A 19434-nucleotide genomic window follows, 5' to 3' on the forward strand; every position below is an offset into this window, starting at 1 on the left:
GATTACTTCCCCCAAGAATGGTATCCAGATGGAACACTTGTGTTCCAGCAGGACAACCACCCAGTACACACCACCAATTGCATTCAAAGATGGTTTACGAGGAGGCCTGATGTCGACCTGCTCGAATGACCTCCAAATTCACCTGATACGAATCTGATTGAAAATGTGTGGGCTAGATGTTATGCTCTAATTGGGCAGATCTACCCATACAAACAGCAGACTAATTGTGGTACAGAGTACAAGATGCGTGGGAGGAGGTGCCGCGGATGTAGACCTATTCCATAATCTTGTGGACTCCATGCCGCGCAGAATGAGGGCAGTTGTTGCAGGTGATTTGTGGACTAGTCCCTACCACAGGCCTTTATATGTTTTTTTTTTGCATAATTTTTGTTTATTTCTATTTGATGTGCTTCTGATTTTTGAGGAAGCAAATAAATTATTAATTTTGTATACAGGTCAGGTTGTGCCTAATAATAGCTCACAAATGATGGGCTATAATATATTTACAAGACTTGCATAACTGAGTTTATTAACAAATTTCACTAACACTTGTCATTAAAAATAAAAAAAAAATAATACAATAAAAAAATCAACCCTGCCAGGAAGCAAACTCACAACCTCTGGTTCCGAAATCAGAAACCTTACCCCTACACTACACCACCTCGTAGCACTTACTGCATTATAGATGAATCACTATCAAAGAATCAACTGAAACAAACATCACAGCATTGTCTTCAAACGCAATGAGTTTACTCATGTGAACCTGGCTTAAAAACTTTACATTTGAACTACCAAGTGTCGGCCCATTCTTTTTGAACCCAATTGTATATATGGAAGTAGAATTTGCACTAATGAGTACTAAATAGTTTAATGCAATGTAGGTGCTTAACAAGACAATTTCGACTTGACATTCTGAATTAAGTAGCTGCCGCTTCTCTTGTATAATTAGGGATATGTAATTTTTAATGAAGATTTGGTTGATAAGTGTTACTGCAGTGTGATGGAAGGTTTCTGTTATTATTTATATTTCTGAGCTCTTTTACAAAGCGTATCACCACTGAGGAAGGTGGCTCAGACAATATCATTTGAGACTCACATTTGGAAGGTCCCAGGTTCAAACCCCATGACTGGCCAATCTGACTGGAATTTTTCATAGTTTCCCTTAGTCATAAAGGGAAATTTTGGATTGGAAACTTACATACCATGATGCAGTCTTAGTCACCAATATCATAAACATAAAACAAAATCTAAATCAATTACATGAACACAAGCCATCTACAACACGCAAAAATAGAAACAGAATTACAACAATAGTCAACTGCTTGCTGATATACCCAAAGATCCTACACATGCCATATGACCACAGATATTAAAGCATGTATAAATAATAATGCATAAGAATTTCCTTGAAAACCAGATGTGCTAAGATGTTCACTTAGTGTTTACCACCTATCAGAGAACCTGATGATGCCATTTATGGCAAAAAGATTCGTCCTTACCCCCACCAGTGCTCTTTTATGAGATTATGTAATTAGATCATGTGTTGACCTATTTATATATTAAAGATAAGTAATTAGACGAAACATATACAAATATATTTTGTTTTAGTGAACAAATAAACTTAAAAAAATTGTATTACCAGTTTTATTCCCTCCAACGCTACAAAGACAAGTTGGCATTGTTTCACCAAATTTTTGCATTTTGCTTTTATTTATTTTACAATAGCTTGGAAGTTAATTACAGTAGTTACTCCATGTAGCAGTTTTCTCTATAAGAAGTGAACTCCATGATGGATAAAGATCACCTATTCAGATGCTCTGCCCTTGACATATCACCACCCACAACATTGTGCAACCACAACTGAGAAGCAAGAAAGTGAAGGGAAAATATCTAAGCATTTTGCATTAGATTTACTATTACTACAATACTACTACTTTCTGTATAAGATTTAATGTATTTTATACGTCTTAATCTCATTCATAACAGGTAGTTGGCAATGATGTAACAAGTGACAAATCAGCAACAGTCCAGAAGCAGAAAATGTCTCCCCAGCCCAAAGTTCGAAAACAAAGTAAATCTCGGCAGTCATTACTTCTGAATGACGTGTACAAATGTAAGTTTTATAGAATGTGAGCAAATTTAATATTTTTAATGTTCATCACCATTTAGGTTAGATACCATACCAATAAATTTGTGATCATGACTCCTTCCATAGGATGTTGATTGTGATTGGTTGATTTCATTGTCTCCAAATAGTATGGTCAACTAAAGCTTTCCTGAATGATTTCATTGTCTCCAAATAGTATGGTCAACTAAAGCCTTCCTGAATGATTTCATTGTCTCCAAATAGTATGGTCAACTAAAGCCTTCCTGAATGATTTCATGGTCTCCAAATAGTATGGTCAACTAAAGCCTTCCTGAATGATTTCATTGTCTCCAAATAGTATGGTCAACTAAAGCCTTCCTGAATGATTTCATTGTCTCCAAATAGTATGGTCAACTAAAGCCTTCCTGAATTTCTGTTAGTCTGGCAGATTTTAATTCCATTTCTAAAGTGTGGGCATCTGTAAGGTGGAATTTGTTGCTCTTAATGATAAGATAAAAACCGGAATTTTAACAACATTCCTACTCTTTAGATACTAAGGGATTAGGCATTGGTGCACTTGAAAATATGATGTATAAGCAGACGATAGAAATGCCATTGAGAATTTTATGACATTAATTGATGATCTGTACGATTATTTGAAATGCCACAAACTTGTGATATAAGACTTCCAGCTTTACCTTCCTCTGAAAGTAGTGCTTGGTATTTTTTTCGCACGAAAATGTGATTTGAATTTAGCCACTGTAACTACAGGACTGCTCTATCTACTTATTTATTTGTTTGTTTACTTTATTTATTTATTTATTCATTCATTCATCCATCAAATTCGTTACATATTACCTTTATTTCTGCCCTAATTCTAACAATGAAAGCTACCTTATTTATTGTAACTAACAAACAGATGTTGATCTGTATTTCGTATTACTTTACTTAATTATACATTTGCATATTATCTTAGAAAGTCGTGCTAAATCTGTGATTCAATGTGTTTTTGTACATATTTCTTATATACGAATGAAAAGTTATTACTGTTGACTAGAAATACATTATTTTACTGATGTATTTTCTTACAAACACTGTTTCAATTTGTTACAGGCTCTTCTGTGAATTATGGAATGCCAGTTGAGCTGCCTGTCCAATTTATTACAGAAGATGTAAATGGTCCATCAAATACAGTCTTCATCACTGATATTGAACATTTTAAAAATAGACTTTATATTTATCCTGTAAACAGAATTTGTTCATAGGATAAATTCATCTAAATGCTAACAAAGGTAATTATTTATATCGTATATAATGAGGATATGAGATTTGTATAGGAAGATAATAAAATACATTTATTTTTATTTTTACTCTTTTATTAAAAGCGGAAATTACTCTTGATTTTTCCCAACCATTATAACTGCTTGATCATTAGCTTACTTCCTTACAAATAATCGTGGTTAAAATGTAATTTCTGTGCACCATTCATAATCACCAGTTACTTAAAGATGATTAGCTGACACCACATTTGACCATGGTAAAATCTACACTTGTTTATACAAAATTACCAAAAGAAAGCATCCATACCCCTGCAAAGATAATAGTCGACTGGGTTATCTGTTCTACATTAAAACGAACATATCCTATATTTTCACGTTGCATTTATTTGTCTTTGGGTGCTGTTATGTTTGCGGGTTGTATTTCTCTGTTTTTCAGTGCTGTTATGTTAAAATCGTACAAAATGGAAAATAAAGTGCATAAATGATTACTATATACCCTAATGTGAGTTTGAAGTACTGATAGACTTCATTACTTGCTCACTTACTGGCTTTTAAGGAACCCGGAGGTTCATTGCCGCCCTCACATAAGCCCGCCATTGGTCCCTATCCTGAGCAAGATTAATCCAGTCCCTACCCTCAAATCCATTTTAATATTATCTTCCCATCTATGTCTCGCCCTCCCCAAAGGTCTTTTCCCCTCTGGCCTCCCAACTAATACTCTATATGTATTTCTGGATTCGCCCATACATGCCACATGCCCTGCCCATCTCAAACGTCTGGATTTAATGTTCCTAATTATGTCAGGTGAAGGATACAATGCGTGCAGCTTTGCGTTGTGTAACTTTCTCCATTCTTCTGTAACTTCATCCCTCTTAGCCCCAAATATTTTCCTAAGAACCCTATTCTCAAAAACCCTCAATCTCTGTTCCTCTCTCAAAGTGAGAGTCCAAGTTTCACAGCCATACAGAAAAACCGGCAATATAACTGTTTTATAAATTCTAACTTTCAGATTTTTTGACAGCAGAGTAGATGACAAAAGCTTCTCAACCGAATAATAACTGGCATTTCCCATATTTATTCTGTGTTTAATTTCCTCCCGAGTGTCATTTAGACTTCATTACTGGATTTAAATATATTATACTAGTGGCTTGTGCAGCAAATGCTGCTGCAAACTAAGTTCGTTAGACATTCAAATAAAAATTTTTCGGATTTATTTTCAATTAGGAATACTTGACATTTTGATAGTTATTTGCTTCCATAATAATGAAACATACTCCTTCTGGATGGGTTTTTTAGGCCACATACTTTTTTTGAACCTATCCACCTTCAGTTTTTGAGTTTCAATGCGGAAACACAAGTATCAATGTCAGGGCGATAGCAATAGCTGTTTCCAGGTCATTGTGGATTGTAGGTGAAAGTTAAAAAAAATGTCAGGTTTGCTAAGTTTTCGAACAACAGCATTTTGCTGCATGTAGAACTTGAAATGTAGAGCGTAAAATCATTTTATCCTACTAAGAGACTAAGAGATCATGCTGAAATGATCTGGAGACTACAAAATTTTCTAGGCCTCTTATTTTATTAGTAAGTAATACCTTTTGGTATTTCCTTAGGAACTGTATTTTTTGCGCTCTCTAGAGCCAATACTGAAGACAATGACACATATCAACATCTACACTACACTGCCATTAAATATATGAAAAAGACTCAACCCCACTTGATTAAGAACTATAAAAATATTTGGTTTTTAAAAGCAATATTATTATCTTACGTAAGTTTTGTAGTTATATATAGCCGCCACTCAGTAAATTATAGAAATGAAGATCTAAATTAAGATATTCTCTACATTTACTTACATAACCTCAAAACGTTTCACTTTCATGTCATCAATATAGCATTAATATTATGTATAATTAATGAAAAATAGACGCATCATGACATTAACCATAATAATATGTAATTTCTAAAATAGTAATAATGTCATCAAACCACCTCAAGTTTCGTAGATTTGAATATCCAATACACAGCTGTACTCACAAAATTATACACTGCAGAATGAGACCTGTAAATTATTTTTAATAAATTGAATTTGAGCTCTAAATATGTCGGCAATCCTGCAGGTCATGGCCTTCGTGTAATAGCCTATTGTTTATTGTAGTGTGTGTTTTGTTTTGTTCTGAAATTCAATCAAGTCTGCCGTGATTCAATAAAATTAGTTCTCAAAACTGACACCAGATGGATTTTGGAAAATAGGAAAATTATGTAGGAAAATTGACATTTCACTGAAAACTACTATTTTTCCGAAAAACTTTGAATGCCAGGCATGAAAATGAGGGGTCACTCATTAAAATCCGTTCAGCCTTTTCCCGTAATTTCCATTACCAGTTCAAATTATATATATAGATGTAAAATAAGATGGAATATCCATAAAGGAAAAGGATGAAGATTACTAGGAATGTGTATACAATCCAGGGCCACAAATTATACCAGGGAACTGTGCAGTATCCTAAGATCCTTTCATAACTTCTCTTTGTTGAACCAATGACGTAGGAAAAGAGATACTTGAGTGTTCCCTCTTAAAATACAGAAAATATCAGTTGCATAGAAATGTAATATAAGCAGCCTATTCAAAAGAGAAATAGGACTGTTTCTGGGTTATTTCAAGTGATTCATTTGTTGCAGCAGAAATTACATGGTAGATTTTGATAAATGAAATCCCTCGTGAAATTTTCTGTCATCTAATTCCTTGTAAGAATTCTCTTTTTCAACTAATGAAACTTCACACTTACCATCATCCCTATATAAGTAATTCATATATAATAACAGGGGCAGCTTTTGGGTAGTGCCAGTGTGCCATGGCACCGCCAATGAAAGAAACAAAAAATTATATTCTAAAAACCAGTTGTAATAGTTTATTTCTACACATTTTATTTGTATTTCATCTGAACGAGTGCATGCACAGATTGAGACGCACTCTTGGAGCGTTGGAGCCAATTCGCTGTGGCACTGTCTACGTTCATATAACACTGTACAAAAGGCTACTGATTCTAGTTTATATATTATGTTTCTTATGGCAGACACTGAGCCGAATTCAATTTGACTCGGTAGTTAACATTCCGCCTGCTAGAGTGCAGTAATGCAGAAATTTCGCTAGATGGCAGGGTTGTTGGAGACATTAGGCAGGGAACCATCAAGCACAGACTTGCACGAAAACACAAATGTTAATGTAATGTTAACAATTCAAAACTAATGCACACAACTTGGATTTGAATGTGTAAATTATTATCCATTTAACTATATTGAATGCAGAGATAGTCATGGTTCTTTTTAGAAAGATAAATATTTTTTCATATTATGTAACACTGTTTGTTAATGTTGTGTAATATTTGTTTTATTTTGCGGCAAGTAAATATCGCTACACTGTTGCTAGTATTGATGCTTTTGTTAATGATACATGAGATCTGTGCAGGATATGAACATGTGTTATTCAGGCTGCTGCCTTGGATTCATCGGCCTGTTAAATAAAGTGCAAACGTGTTCATTTATTATCTATATCATTGTTTATCTCGTGTGTTATTTTACTAGTTACAAAAGTTATTTGTATCTGACTAACAATACTGTGAAAGTTTTGCATGATCTGTATCTGTAAATTTCGTTATTAGTTTCGGAAATGTTATTGTAACTGTTACTAGATGCATTATTAACTGTACACCTGGTAAAATAGCTGGTTTAATTAATGTGTTTTATTTAACATAATGTAAACGTGAGCTGTAATTATCATTTTCACTAGGGTGATTTGTGTACAACCTTTTTTTATTTTTGGCACCATTACCAGGATGCCTCACCGGCCACCACCATATAATAATAATCGTCTTCGAAATAATCAACTGTGGATCTGGCTGCCATTATGTTTTACTGACGTACTAATCACTGATTGTCTCCTTTAACTACTCGACTATGGCTGCTTAGGGATTACCGGATTAACTTCCTGTTTTAAGTCCTAACCAAGGTCGATGCACCATAAAAATATTTAACTAGGGGTTAGGTGCAATTTTAACTGGTGGTTGCAACAAGCGACATTGATACACACGTCCATAAAATGCATAAAAGCACAATAAACCAAGAAACTGTTACTATAGAATTGACCTCTAGAAAAATACTTAACAAAGATTTTTTTTAAATATCAATTTTAACTTTTTTGATAGAGCTTTGCCTTAAAAAAAAAACAGTACCCATATCACTTTTTAGAAGGCATTATAAGCTTTGGCAAAGTTTAGCAATGATTCAGACTCAGTTTTGTAATTTTCGTAGTCTTCCTGGTACCAGTTTCTTATTATTTACTATTTCTGACTCTGAAAACATTGCATTTGGTAAGATTGTTATCCAATGACACAAGGATAATAAGAAGAATATCAGGGAAAATATTAGGAAGAATGGCATGGAAAATAAGATGAAAAGGAAATAGTAAATAATATAAATAATACGTCAACACTTGTTCATTGAGAAATAAGTAAGTACGTAAGTATTTATCTTTGATCTAGGCTTTGACTGTAACCAGCGTTGCCAACATTCGGACACAAAATTATGGAATTGTAGTCTAAAAATTGTCAGATTCCCACAAAATTATCGCGAGCCTACAATATTAATAATACTGTCATACTAACAATTTTACGCAATACTAAATACACTTCTTGTATACCCGCCAGTCTAACACCTGGAAATCCGTCAAAATTGAAAAAAAAAAAAAAAAAAAAAAAAAAAAATCCACTTAATACACACACAAATAAAAAGCAGACTTTAACATAGCTTACTTACCAGTCCTGATTAAAATAATAATTCGTCAATCTCTGAGTTGATTACGAGATAATCTGAAACAGGAGATTCTTAAACATGGTATGGAACAGGCAGGATTGTTCAAATAAAAAGTAAAATCTCACAAAAATTAAACAATTAAAAATGACAGCAGCTAAAAATGTCAAAAAAAAAAAAAAAACGATATAAATCGTAATTTCCGCCAGAAAACACGTCACCCAGCAAAGCCATTCTTTTTCCGTCTGCTCGGCTAGTTGGCGACACTGCTATGATGCCCTCGTTTATGTTATATACTGTGATCAGGGATGCAAGCTTCTAGTGACGGGAAGAAAACATTTACCCAGAGAGTACGAAAGGAATAGAATAAACTCAGATATAATAATTTCTTCCTATGGATAGCAAAAAGGAATGAATTCAGAGGAATGATATGATTAACGAAAATTGTCACATTATCCTACATATCGCATCAAGGTTAAAATATATAACAATACGATTATTTATCGCATGGTTGGCAACGATGACTGTAACTGTTCCATTGAGATCACTGAACTATTAAGGAATGCTGTGACATCTAGTGGTAAAATTGTGAATTATGTCCTCGAGCCATTTCTAGAATCGATCTGCGAGATCACCTAAACGAGTGTAGTAGCTAAATCTGGCGATTTTTTTGTCAATAATTTCGTATAACTTTTATATTGCTTAAGGGATTTAGCAGCTATTTAGCACTTTCCAGCGACAAAAATAAAACTTCCTCTATTAATAGCCCTGATCACAATATAACGTATAGATAGTAAAGAATCTAGTAAATTTCTGTTTGGTGACTTTCCTTACATTTCAATTGGCCACACTGACAACCGACAGCCTGTTTTAGTTTCGTTCTTCGAGGTACAATTTAATTTGTAAAAATTTATTAGTGTTTAATGGACAGGAGTTTGAAGGAGGCACATCTTAGTTCATTTGTAAATATTATTTAACATTTAAATGATTTGCACTTCATGTAACGTTTGTGTTTGTCAGTTACTGTGTAGATGACATTCATAAAAGTCGGTACCAGTATTGGTGAACCTGACCAAAGTTACTTTGTTATAGGCCATTGTATGATATCATCACGTGATTACTGATAAGCAGTTCTGAAATGTTCCCTGCCAGCTTTCCAAAGTCTACGTGGCAAGTATTGTGAATTGAGTGTTTGTTTGGTGTGTATCGACACAAACTTTGAGGTCTATTTTAGAAGATCTGGTATCGATGCTCAACGTTTGTGATCAGGACGAGTACCGGTATGTGAAACTGTTTTTCTATTATATTTTATATAAGAGATGTGAACATTTTCACTATTCTGTTTATGTAGTAATACATCAACTTGCACCTGTAGTGACCATGTATAGGCTACATGAAGTAGTAAGTATACATGCATAAGTACTAGGCTCCTTTTCTTGCTGTTTATACGAATACGGTGGGCCACAAATACTCTTCTTGATTGGAGAAAACAGCGATTCTGTCTTGGATCCTTTTGTAGTTTATTATTATATAATTATGGGGAAAATTTCAGTATACGGATTTCTCACTGACAATTGTATCTTAAAATATTAAAAAGAGCAGATTTGCCTGCGTTTGTCGAATGCGCATCATCATGCTTACGGAAAGGCACTTTTCAGTGCCAATAATTTATTTTGTGTGCACAAGGTTGAAATTTTGAAGTACGAGGGAAAAGAAGGTATCCGTGTTCTGAAATTTATCCTTCCAATGTTCTGCACACAAATTAAATTGTCACTGAAACAGGTGACGGTTACTTATGTCCCTGACACTAGAGAAAATCTTGAAAATGCCCATGATATGTAGTATGAAGTAGTGGAAATTGGATGTGATCATTGGGAGAGTTGTATACCTACCCAGCCCGCCCCAAATACGTACTTTACTTATAGGCCTATACCAATTAATTCGTCGTGCGTGAATGAAAAACTTGGCCATATTTCCTGAATGTGACAGGGTTTTCAGTGTCACCATCACTTCTTATATAATACTACAAACCTAATCTAACCTTTCACATACTACTACACATCTAACCTAACCTGTCACATAGGCTAATGCACACCTAATCTGGGATTATTGAAGAATACGATATAGCCATATAATTGCACCCCACTGATGAAACAAAGATGGTGACAATGACGTAATATAATAATTATATATGAAAGGCATATCAAAAGTCTCAACAAACCTAACATAACCTGTCACTTGAGTCCCAATGTACCAAAAAAACGTTAAGTTCCATATCGTATTCTCCAGTAGATCCCCTAACCTAACCTGTCCTGTCACATAATACTACACACCTGTAGTAACATTCCTTACGTTTGAATAATTTCGAGGGAAAAATTGTTCCGGGGCCGGGTATCGAACCCGGGACCTTTGGTTAAACGTACCAACGCTCTCCCACTGAGCTACCCGGGAACTCTACCCGACACCGATCCAATTTTTCCCTCTATATCCACAGACCTCAAAGTGGGCTGACAACCGTCAAGCAACCAACATTTGAATGCACACTAACTGTGTGACTTTAAATTGTGGTTTTCTGTTACGTACAGTGACGTGTATTATGCAAATTAAGCTTTCAGGAATAACTCCCTGTAAAGTTAATTTGAATAATTTCGAGGGAAAAATTGTTCCGGGGCCGGGTATCGAACCCGGGACCTTTGGTTAAACGTACCAATGCTCTCCCACTGAGCTACCCGGGAACTCTACCCGACACCGATCCAATTTTTCCCTCTATATCCACAGACCTCAAAGTGGGCTGACAACCGTCAAGCAACCAACATTTGAATGCACACTAACTCTGTGTGACTTTAAATTGTGGTTTTCTGTTACGTACAGTGACGTGTATTATGCAAATTAAGCTTTCAGGAATAACTCCCTGTAAAGTTAATTTGAATAATTTCGAGGGAAAAATTGTTCCAGGGCCGGGTATCGAACCTGGGACCTTTGGTTAAACGTACCAACGCTCTCCCACTGAGCTACCCGGGAACTCTACCCGACACCAATCCAGTGGGAGAGCGTTGGTACGTTTAACCAAAGGTCCCGGGTTCGATACCCGGCCCCGGAACAATTTTTCCCTCGAAATTATTTAAATTAACTTTACAGGGAGTTATTCCTGAAAGCTTAATTTGCATAATACACGTCACTGTACGTAACAGAAAACCACAATTTAAAGTCACACAGAGTTAGTGTGCATTCAAATGTTGGTTGCTTGACGGTTGTCAGCCCACTTTGGGTCTGTGGATATAGAGGGAAAAATTGGATCGTGTCGGGTAGAGTTCCCGGGTAGCTCAGTGGGAGAGCGTTGGTATGTTTAACCAAATGTCTCGGGTTCGATACCCGGCCCCGGAACAACTTTTTCCTCGAAATTATTCAAATTAACTTTACAGGGAGTTATTCCTGAAAGCTTAATTTGCATTCCTTACGTTTATTATAATTTTGTTTGCAAATGTTGCCCTCTTTGGTGTAAGTTGTGGCAGGAGTCGAAGTGGAACATGATGGCAGGTGACTAGGAGGTCCTGGGGTGACTCTTGTCTCCATTCTTCATAATTTCATTTAGTTCGTTTGTTTGTGCATTAATCCATGTGTTAATGCAGTGATAATTCCATTTATATAGTGCAGTAAAAATTGAAATGTGTTGTGGCTGTGATAGAAGTGTTGAAAATTGGTTTATAGTGCCACATTGTCAGTGATAAAAGTGTGCAATATTCGTTCAGTGACCAGTGGATGCTCTACCTTGTCCTTGAAAAATGTCCTCTTCGTAAGCGTGATGATGTACATTCGACAAACAGAGACAAGTCTGCTTTTTTTTTTTTGTACAGGGTGTCTCAAATAAACGAGCTTTTCTGAATACAACAAAATAAATTGATACAAACTTATCAGTGAAGGATATTTTTCATGCTGAAAATAAGATCATTCTGGATGAAATAAGTAGCTTGTGTAAGTACAATTTTTTATGCCACTCAAAAGAGAATCATATTTAGAAAATAAATGCACTGAGTCCAAAAATAGCTCTCTTTTGCAGACTCTTCTTTCTCAATGTGACCCCTTAATGGTCATCGTTCTTATGCAAGGCATAGCACAATATCAACTAGAGTCTCCATGATCTCTCTAGTTTACTGTTTGCTTCTGTTTTGGAAGAAATTCTATCTTACTTTTATCTAGGACAACGTCTATTGATTTTTTTTTTTTTTCTCCCATTATTAGACCATGATATTAAGCTTTGTTGCTCGGCAGAGGTCATCTGAACAGTCCTTGATTTGGATAACAGCATCTGTTATGCGAGCTATCAATTCATCACGTGTGTTCCACTTGTGTGATAGAACTCAACCTTCATCCAATGCCATAAAAAGAAATCTAAGATCGTGAGATGTGGTGGCCAGGGAATGAAGCTGTCATGACCAATTCACCTATTAGGAAACATGCAGTTCAGATACTGGATAATTCTGGTACCCCATCATGTAGCATGTAAATATGATACTACATCGCTAAGGGTACTAAGTTACATCTTGAAGCTGTTGTGGTATTTTATGTTGCAAGAAATGCAGGTATCTTTCTCGTGGCAAACATTCACGTAAAATAACTGGCCCACTCAACATGTCATCAAGCATACAGCATCACTCATTGGCAGAAAATCTGGTTTGAAATTAGATTTCCACAGTGCCATGTGGAATTTTATGAGTACACAAGCTTAGATGCCTGTTAATTCTTACATTGTTAATGCCATTTTGAGTGAAAGTACCCTCATCTGTGAAAAGTATGAATGATAGTACTGCCCTGTTAAGGTTCAACCAGTGACAAAATTGTAAATGTCTGTTACTGTTCACTGAGACAAAATGTACACACTGCAGGTGAAATGCAATAGTAAAAGGTGCTTCTACATATTCATAAGCTTGTAATACAGTAAAATAGATTCCTGGAATTATTGTATAAAATAATCCCGAAACCTCTGCATGCAATGCGCGCTATATGCTACTTTGTGGCACACCAAGATGTGCGGAAAGTAATTCATTTTATATCTAAAACTTTGAAATATTTATATACGAGATTTGTCATATAATCTAAATGCTTGTTTTTAAACAAATTTTAATTATTAAATTGATAATTATCTGTTGTAAATGAGTTTAAAGAAGTTCCTCACCTCATATCATCCTCATTATCATGGAAAGTCAATAATAGAAATGGAGAGAAAGATATCAGCTTATGAACATTAAAAGGTGTTTCCAAAATGAACTTTTCGGATGCCCTAAATCTGAGATTTTAAAAAATAGTGTAACTAATTATATAATTATTATAATATATCATAAGTCATAGAACAGTGACTAATATTGATGTTTATTTTACAGGTACAGTAATTTATTATTATAATAATTATATCATAAATCATAGAACATTGACTAATATTAATGTTTATTTTACAGGTAGTTTCATAATCAAAATTCAGCATGTCTATTGATATGGAGTCCTCTGAAGTAAAGAAATGGAAAGAAGAAGCAACTAAAGAACAACAAGAATATTTTGAATTTCTTGGAAAATGTGGATTGTTAAAATATAAACCTTCAGATTATAACAATTTGAAGAGAAAAATTGGTTATGCTATATTTGGCACCCCAACAGAAGAACCAAATGAGATCTCGAATGACTTCACAGGTTACCCAAAGAAACAGCTAAACCATATTAATGCAGTTTTTGATCTAATAAAAGAACAGAAAAAAAAGCACAATGATAAGCTCAATATATGGGTGTCTTTTCTTTTTGTTTCTGGGAAAGTTGGGAATGATCATATAAGAATTCCATTGATACGAATGCCAGAATCTGACTCTATGTTCAAGAGAGATTGTTTCATATTCATTGATTCTTGTCCCAGAGTATACAAGCGGTGGCAGGATTATTTGGATAACAACAGGCTGCCAGACTGCGTTATGTGCTACCCTAGAAATGGCATTTATTCAGAAAGCTTCGGATCTCTACAACTCGATTTTGGAATCTCTCCAGCTGGAAAAATTGGAATGAAAGTCGTTCAGGGATTCGACATTGCAGGAACCATAGTGGGAATGGCGGCTGCTGGAGTTGGAATTGCAGCACTCTTTGTTCCAATTGCCTGGCCCATTGCTGCAAGTTAGTATTTCGTGGTAACATTTACTTAGTTTGTATGAATAAGATACCATATCGTATTTATCATAGATCGTATGCTTGTTATATAAAGCATACAAACTAAGAAGGTGGAATGTGCATGTTTCTAAGGTATATTATGAAGAAGGCTGTATGTGGATAATAGGCCTGCTTCAATAATTACCAAGTTTAAGACAATTCTTTTATCACAATTGATGAATATACTGTAGCATACAAATAATTTACTATGTAGCCTATATCTTTTTTTTTTTTATAGTACTACATTGTGACTGTAAATTCACATCAGTTTTACTTGTCTGGAGCCCAGTGAATGCAAATGAATCCATTTCGAAAAATTGGTAAAGTAGCATTTTCAATTCACTTTTGAATGTAGGAATCACTTCGAAAACATTTTAGTGATAAAACACTGATTAGTGAATAATCTATGCACAGTGAAAACTCATGTTCAAATCACAATGAGCCTATGTTGAAATTTATTATGGTTTTACCTTTACCTTTACCTTAAAGACTGTTTGGACCACCTCTGTGGTGTAGGGTTAGCATGCTGGTCCCTTAAGCAGAGGGCCCGGGTTCGATTCCTGGTCGGGTTGATTTCCTGGTTGAGGTTTTTCAGGGTTTTCCCTCAACCGTAAGGCAAATGTCAAGAAATTCGGGCCACATCATCCCTGAATATCACTGGCCTCATTCATCACCGAAATTATATTCAAAACAAATCAGTAATACATATACAGTCGCCATCTAGTTCACAACAATAGAACCAGTACTCAACAATACTACACAGGCCTTCGGATTTTACCTAAAGATTAACTCGCGATATTACCAAAGATGTTAAAGCGAGTATAAATAACAGCAAGGAAAAAAAAAAAAGACTGTTTGGATTTGTTTTTCGGAGTGTCCCCATTTCCTATAACAGAAGCATAGCGGTTTCCTGTTATCATCTTACTACTGCCTGATGCTGTGTCTGGCCTTGTCAGCTAGCAGAACAACATATTCTGTGACATAATACATGCTCAATGGGATTACAACTTGTAAATGTAAAATCTGATGTAACACATTTTTATTATTTACAAATAGTTGAATTTCTTATTGCTATGCAAGATTCAGTTGTTTTAAAGCAGTGATAATGATATTGTAAAAAAATGTGTGAAATACTCGTAAAATGAGATTAAAACTTGGAAATGTAAAATCTGAATGTAACACATTTTTATCATTTACGAATAATTTAATTTCTTATTGCTGTGCAAGATTCACTTGTTTCGAATAAATGATAGTGATATTATACAAAATTTGTGAAAATATTAATGAAAGTATTTAATATTGCAATATCCCTATTAATTTTTAAATAATTTATAAATATTGCTTTCATTCTTTTAGAAGTTTTAGGCCAAAAATTATTTTGCTATTTCACTCAATGCATAGTGTCCAGCAGAGAAATGGGCGAATTTAAGGAATGTATAAATACAAAATTAAAATTTGGAACGAATCTTGATGGGAGTTCACCTGTATGTAGGCAACAATTTCGCATGACTGTCCACAAGTAGCATATACAGGGACTCTTGTTTACTGCACAGGCACAGTGTGTTATAAGTGAAACTTATAGAATAAAAGAGCTCCAAATTTTATTTCTGTATTTGTACATCTGGAGAGGTAAATTGCACGTGCGTTGTGTTGTCAACATATTGCTGTTTGCAGTAGAAGCTTTTACCAGAACGACAGTTTTGATGCTGCTAGGCATTAAGCTCATTATAGTTTTAGTTTTTGGCACTATGATCCTGTTCCATCTGCTCATGCGATTAAAACATCGGTTACAATCTTCGAGGAAAATGGTTCGGCATTGAAAGAAAAGCCTGCAGGAAGAAGAAGGACAACATCACTGTTCTTCAGTTTGTGTTACCAACGCGCTCAGCATTGAAGTAGCCTATGCTGTAGCAATGCTCATGTCGGACAGGAATGTGAGAAGAATGTTGCGTTATGACTAGAGAGCGGAATTTAGGCAAAAACCTATTGTTTTCCTTGATACATACAGGCTTGAGATTTAATATTTACATTTTTCATGGAAATATAGGTATAAATAAAGAGGTTTTATAGTTCTTAAAAATGCCTATTTCGACGTTAGTGACTATTTTTAAGTTTTAAAAAATCTTGAATCATTTTTCGTAACTGTTTGTTTTAACATCCTAGACTGTTTACATTCCAAGATGGATAATAACGCCTACCTAGCAGTGAACAACACAATAGAGAAGTACCTACGGACCACCCCTTCTCATTTTTACAGTCTTTGAATCCTAAAATTCCAACTTTCAGTTGGCCTGGGTAGTGTAGCCGGTATAGTGCTGGCCTTCTGTTCTCGAGGTTGCGGGTTCGATCCCGGCTTAGGTCAATGGCATGTAAGTGTGCTTAAATGCAACAGGCTCATGTCAGTAGATTTACTGGCATGTAAAAGAACTCCTGCATGACAAATTGTTATTATTATTGTTGTTATTATTATTATTATTATTATTATTATTATTATTACTACTACTACTTACTTACTTACTGGCTTTTAAGGAACCCGGAGTTTCATTGCTGCCCTCACATAAGCCCGCCATTGGTCCCTATCCTGAGCAAGATTAATCCATTCTCTATCATCATATCCCACCTCCCTCAAATCCATTTTAATATTATCTTCCCATCTACGTCTCGGCTTCCCTAAAGGTCTTTTTCCCTTCGGCCTCCCAACTAACACCCTACATGCAATTCTGGATTCACCCATACGTGCTACATGCCCTGCCCATCTCAAACGTCTGGATTTAATGTTCCTAATTATGTCAGGTGAAGAATACAATGCGTGCAGTTCTGTGTTGTGTAACTTTCTCCATTCTCCTGTATTTTCATCCCTCTTAGCCCCAAATATTTTCCTAAGCACCTTATTCTCAAACACCCTTAACCTATGTTCCTCTCTCAAAGTGAGAGTCCACGTTTCACAACCATAAAAAACAACCGGTAATATAACTGTTTTATAAATTCTAACTTTCAGATTTTTTCAAATTATTATTATTATTATTATATCTTCCTCTGTCTGTCAGCAATTTAACACAAACTCGCTGGGTTGTACCTGAATAAGCATTCTCCTACATTCCAAGACAGATAACAACCCCTTCCTTTTTTCTCACCATTTGTAAGTACAGCAGTGAGCGACACAATAGCCACAATAGGTGCTGATCATCTACTGTGAAGCAAACTATGGAAATGTGATTGGTGAATGAAAAACACTAACTTAAAGACAGTCTTCATTTTGTGTATGCTTGTAAAATGTGAAATGTGTGGAAGTTTCTTTTAATCCTAGAATTTTGCATTAAATAAATGTTGAATCTTATATTAGTGACATTCTTTAACAAAAAAGCCTCTTTTTTATTTTATAGAGCCTAAATAAAGGAGTTTAAGAGCCTTTTTAAGGCGCCTAAAATGTTACTTTTTAGGGCCTAAAATTCCGCTCTCTAGTAATGATTTACATTTTCATCTATACAAGATTCAGGTGATACACTAATTAAAACATCGCTTTCTTCTCAATCAAAGAGTGTTTTGTGAGAGGTTTTTAAATCATGTGATAAAGATAACGACTTTATTGACACTTGTGGATGTCTGATGAAACACATTTCCTTCTCATTGGTTTTGTGAATAAATAGAATTTTAGTTATTGGTCCACAGACTGTTCTCGTAACCACTGCCTGTGAGAGGTAATAGTGTGGTGTGCAATATCATCTTCTGTGATAAATTGGTCCTTTTTTTTCTTTAAGTACTAAGAGGGAAAAGTGATAACCATAACATTAGTGAATATGAGTGAAACATTTTTAGCCTATGAAATTGTAAGTTTTCATGATGTTACTCGGTACCAACAGGATGGAGCAACTGCTCATATTTTCATTGTCTCCATGAATGTCTTGAGATGGCTTTTTCCAAATCGAATCATCTCCAATACAGGTGGCGTCAACTGTCCAGTAAGATGTCCAGATTTATGTGTGTGTGATTCTTTCTTGTTCAGATACTTGTAGATTTTTGTGTATGAGGATTGCTTACAAGATATTGAAAGATTAAAGGCAAATATTCGTCGTAAAATTGCCAATGTTCTAGAGAATATACTGCACCGCTGTATGCACAATGTATGTTGGAGATGTGAAGAGTGTGTGCACATGAATGGTGATCACTTGAACGACGTCCTTTTCAAGAAATAAATGACAGACTATGTGCTTTATGACCAGTGTCTGTGCACATGAATGGTGATCATTTGAATGACGTCCTTTGCAAGAAATATATGACAGACTCTGTGCTTTATGCCTAGTATGTGTGCACATGAATGGTGATCACTTGAATGACACCCTTTGCAAGAAATAAATGACAGATTATGTGCTTTATGCCCTCATGTATGCCATTTTGAAAATATAAATTCTCGAGTCAATGACCAACTGTTTAATATCTCCATTCCTTTGCTGGACCCTGTATAATTTTTACTTATTTGCATTTGATAGATGGATTGAGCAAAACTGGAACTCAGTCAATTCATTTTTGTATCTGCATAAATTATTAAATAATTGTTGTAATATTCTATCTGTATTTATAGCATATTTGATTATATATATATATAGTGTTTGTCTAAATTAAAGAAAATTTTGATTTTGATGCTGCTGTTGCATGTGGAAAATTATGTTGATAAAATAAATAGCAGAAGGAGGTGAGTACTGGTTTAATAATACAAAGTGTGGCAGCTGATATCCATAAATTTTAGTTATATGTTTTAGTTGTGGAACCCGAGCTAGCTTATGAAATGAATGTTTACTGTGGTTAATTAATTTTTAGAAGTAACTTTTTTTTTGCAAAGTATGTTTTCGTTGTTAACTTTTATTATTAGCAGTAAGTGCAATTTTATTTGAAGGTACTTTTATGAAGAAGCTTGTGAAATTTGAGTTATGTATAAATTGTCTTCTGATTAGTTGTCTGTTATTTTATAAATGCAGTTTTTGAATAGATGTTTCCAGTGGACATATAGTAACAAATATGGAGTAAATAAACATTATAATTGACGTTTCCAACTTGTGGAACTTCTGTAATTGAGGAAATTGA

The 19434-nt window shown here is 34.9% G+C and overlaps 2 protein-coding genes across 6 annotated transcripts in view; both read left to right on the plus strand.

The window, feature by feature from the left end:
- The window catches only part of Nrd1 (Nardilysin), a 67923-nt gene extending 64473 nt beyond the window's left edge, over positions 1-3450 (plus strand). For 2 of the 3 annotated variants that reach the window (XM_069818635.1, XM_069818634.1), the window contains exons 20-21: positions 1987-2113; positions 3200-3450. In XM_069818635.1, the coding sequence (XP_069674736.1) occupies positions 1987-2113; positions 3200-3351 (279 nt within the window). In that variant the 3' untranslated portion in view covers positions 3352-3450. Of the gene's footprint in view, positions 1-1986; positions 2114-3199 lie in introns of those variants that run through there. The other variant, XR_011330989.1, reaches the window with a different exon arrangement.
- Positions 3451-8922: 5472 nt separating this feature from the next.
- The window catches only part of LOC138694674 (uncharacterized), a 30422-nt gene continuing 19910 nt past the window's right edge, over positions 8923-19434 (plus strand). Inside the window, exons 1-4 of one of the 3 annotated variants that reach the window (XM_069818650.1) lie at positions 8994-9134; positions 9265-9452; positions 12442-12672; positions 13626-14322. In XM_069818650.1, the coding sequence (XP_069674751.1) occupies positions 13650-14322 (673 nt within the window). In that variant the 5' untranslated portion in view covers positions 8994-9134; positions 9265-9452; positions 12442-12672; positions 13626-13649. Of the gene's footprint in view, positions 9135-9264; positions 9453-12441; positions 12673-13625; positions 14323-19434 lie in introns of all 3 variants that reach the window. The other 2 variants (XM_069818649.1, XM_069818647.1) reach the window with 2 other exon arrangements.

This window comes from Periplaneta americana, chromosome 2 (genome assembly GCF_040183065.1).
Source record: "Periplaneta americana isolate PAMFEO1 chromosome 2, P.americana_PAMFEO1_priV1, whole genome shotgun sequence".
Classification (NCBI taxonomy): Eukaryota; Metazoa; Arthropoda; class Insecta; order Blattodea; family Blattidae; genus Periplaneta; species Periplaneta americana.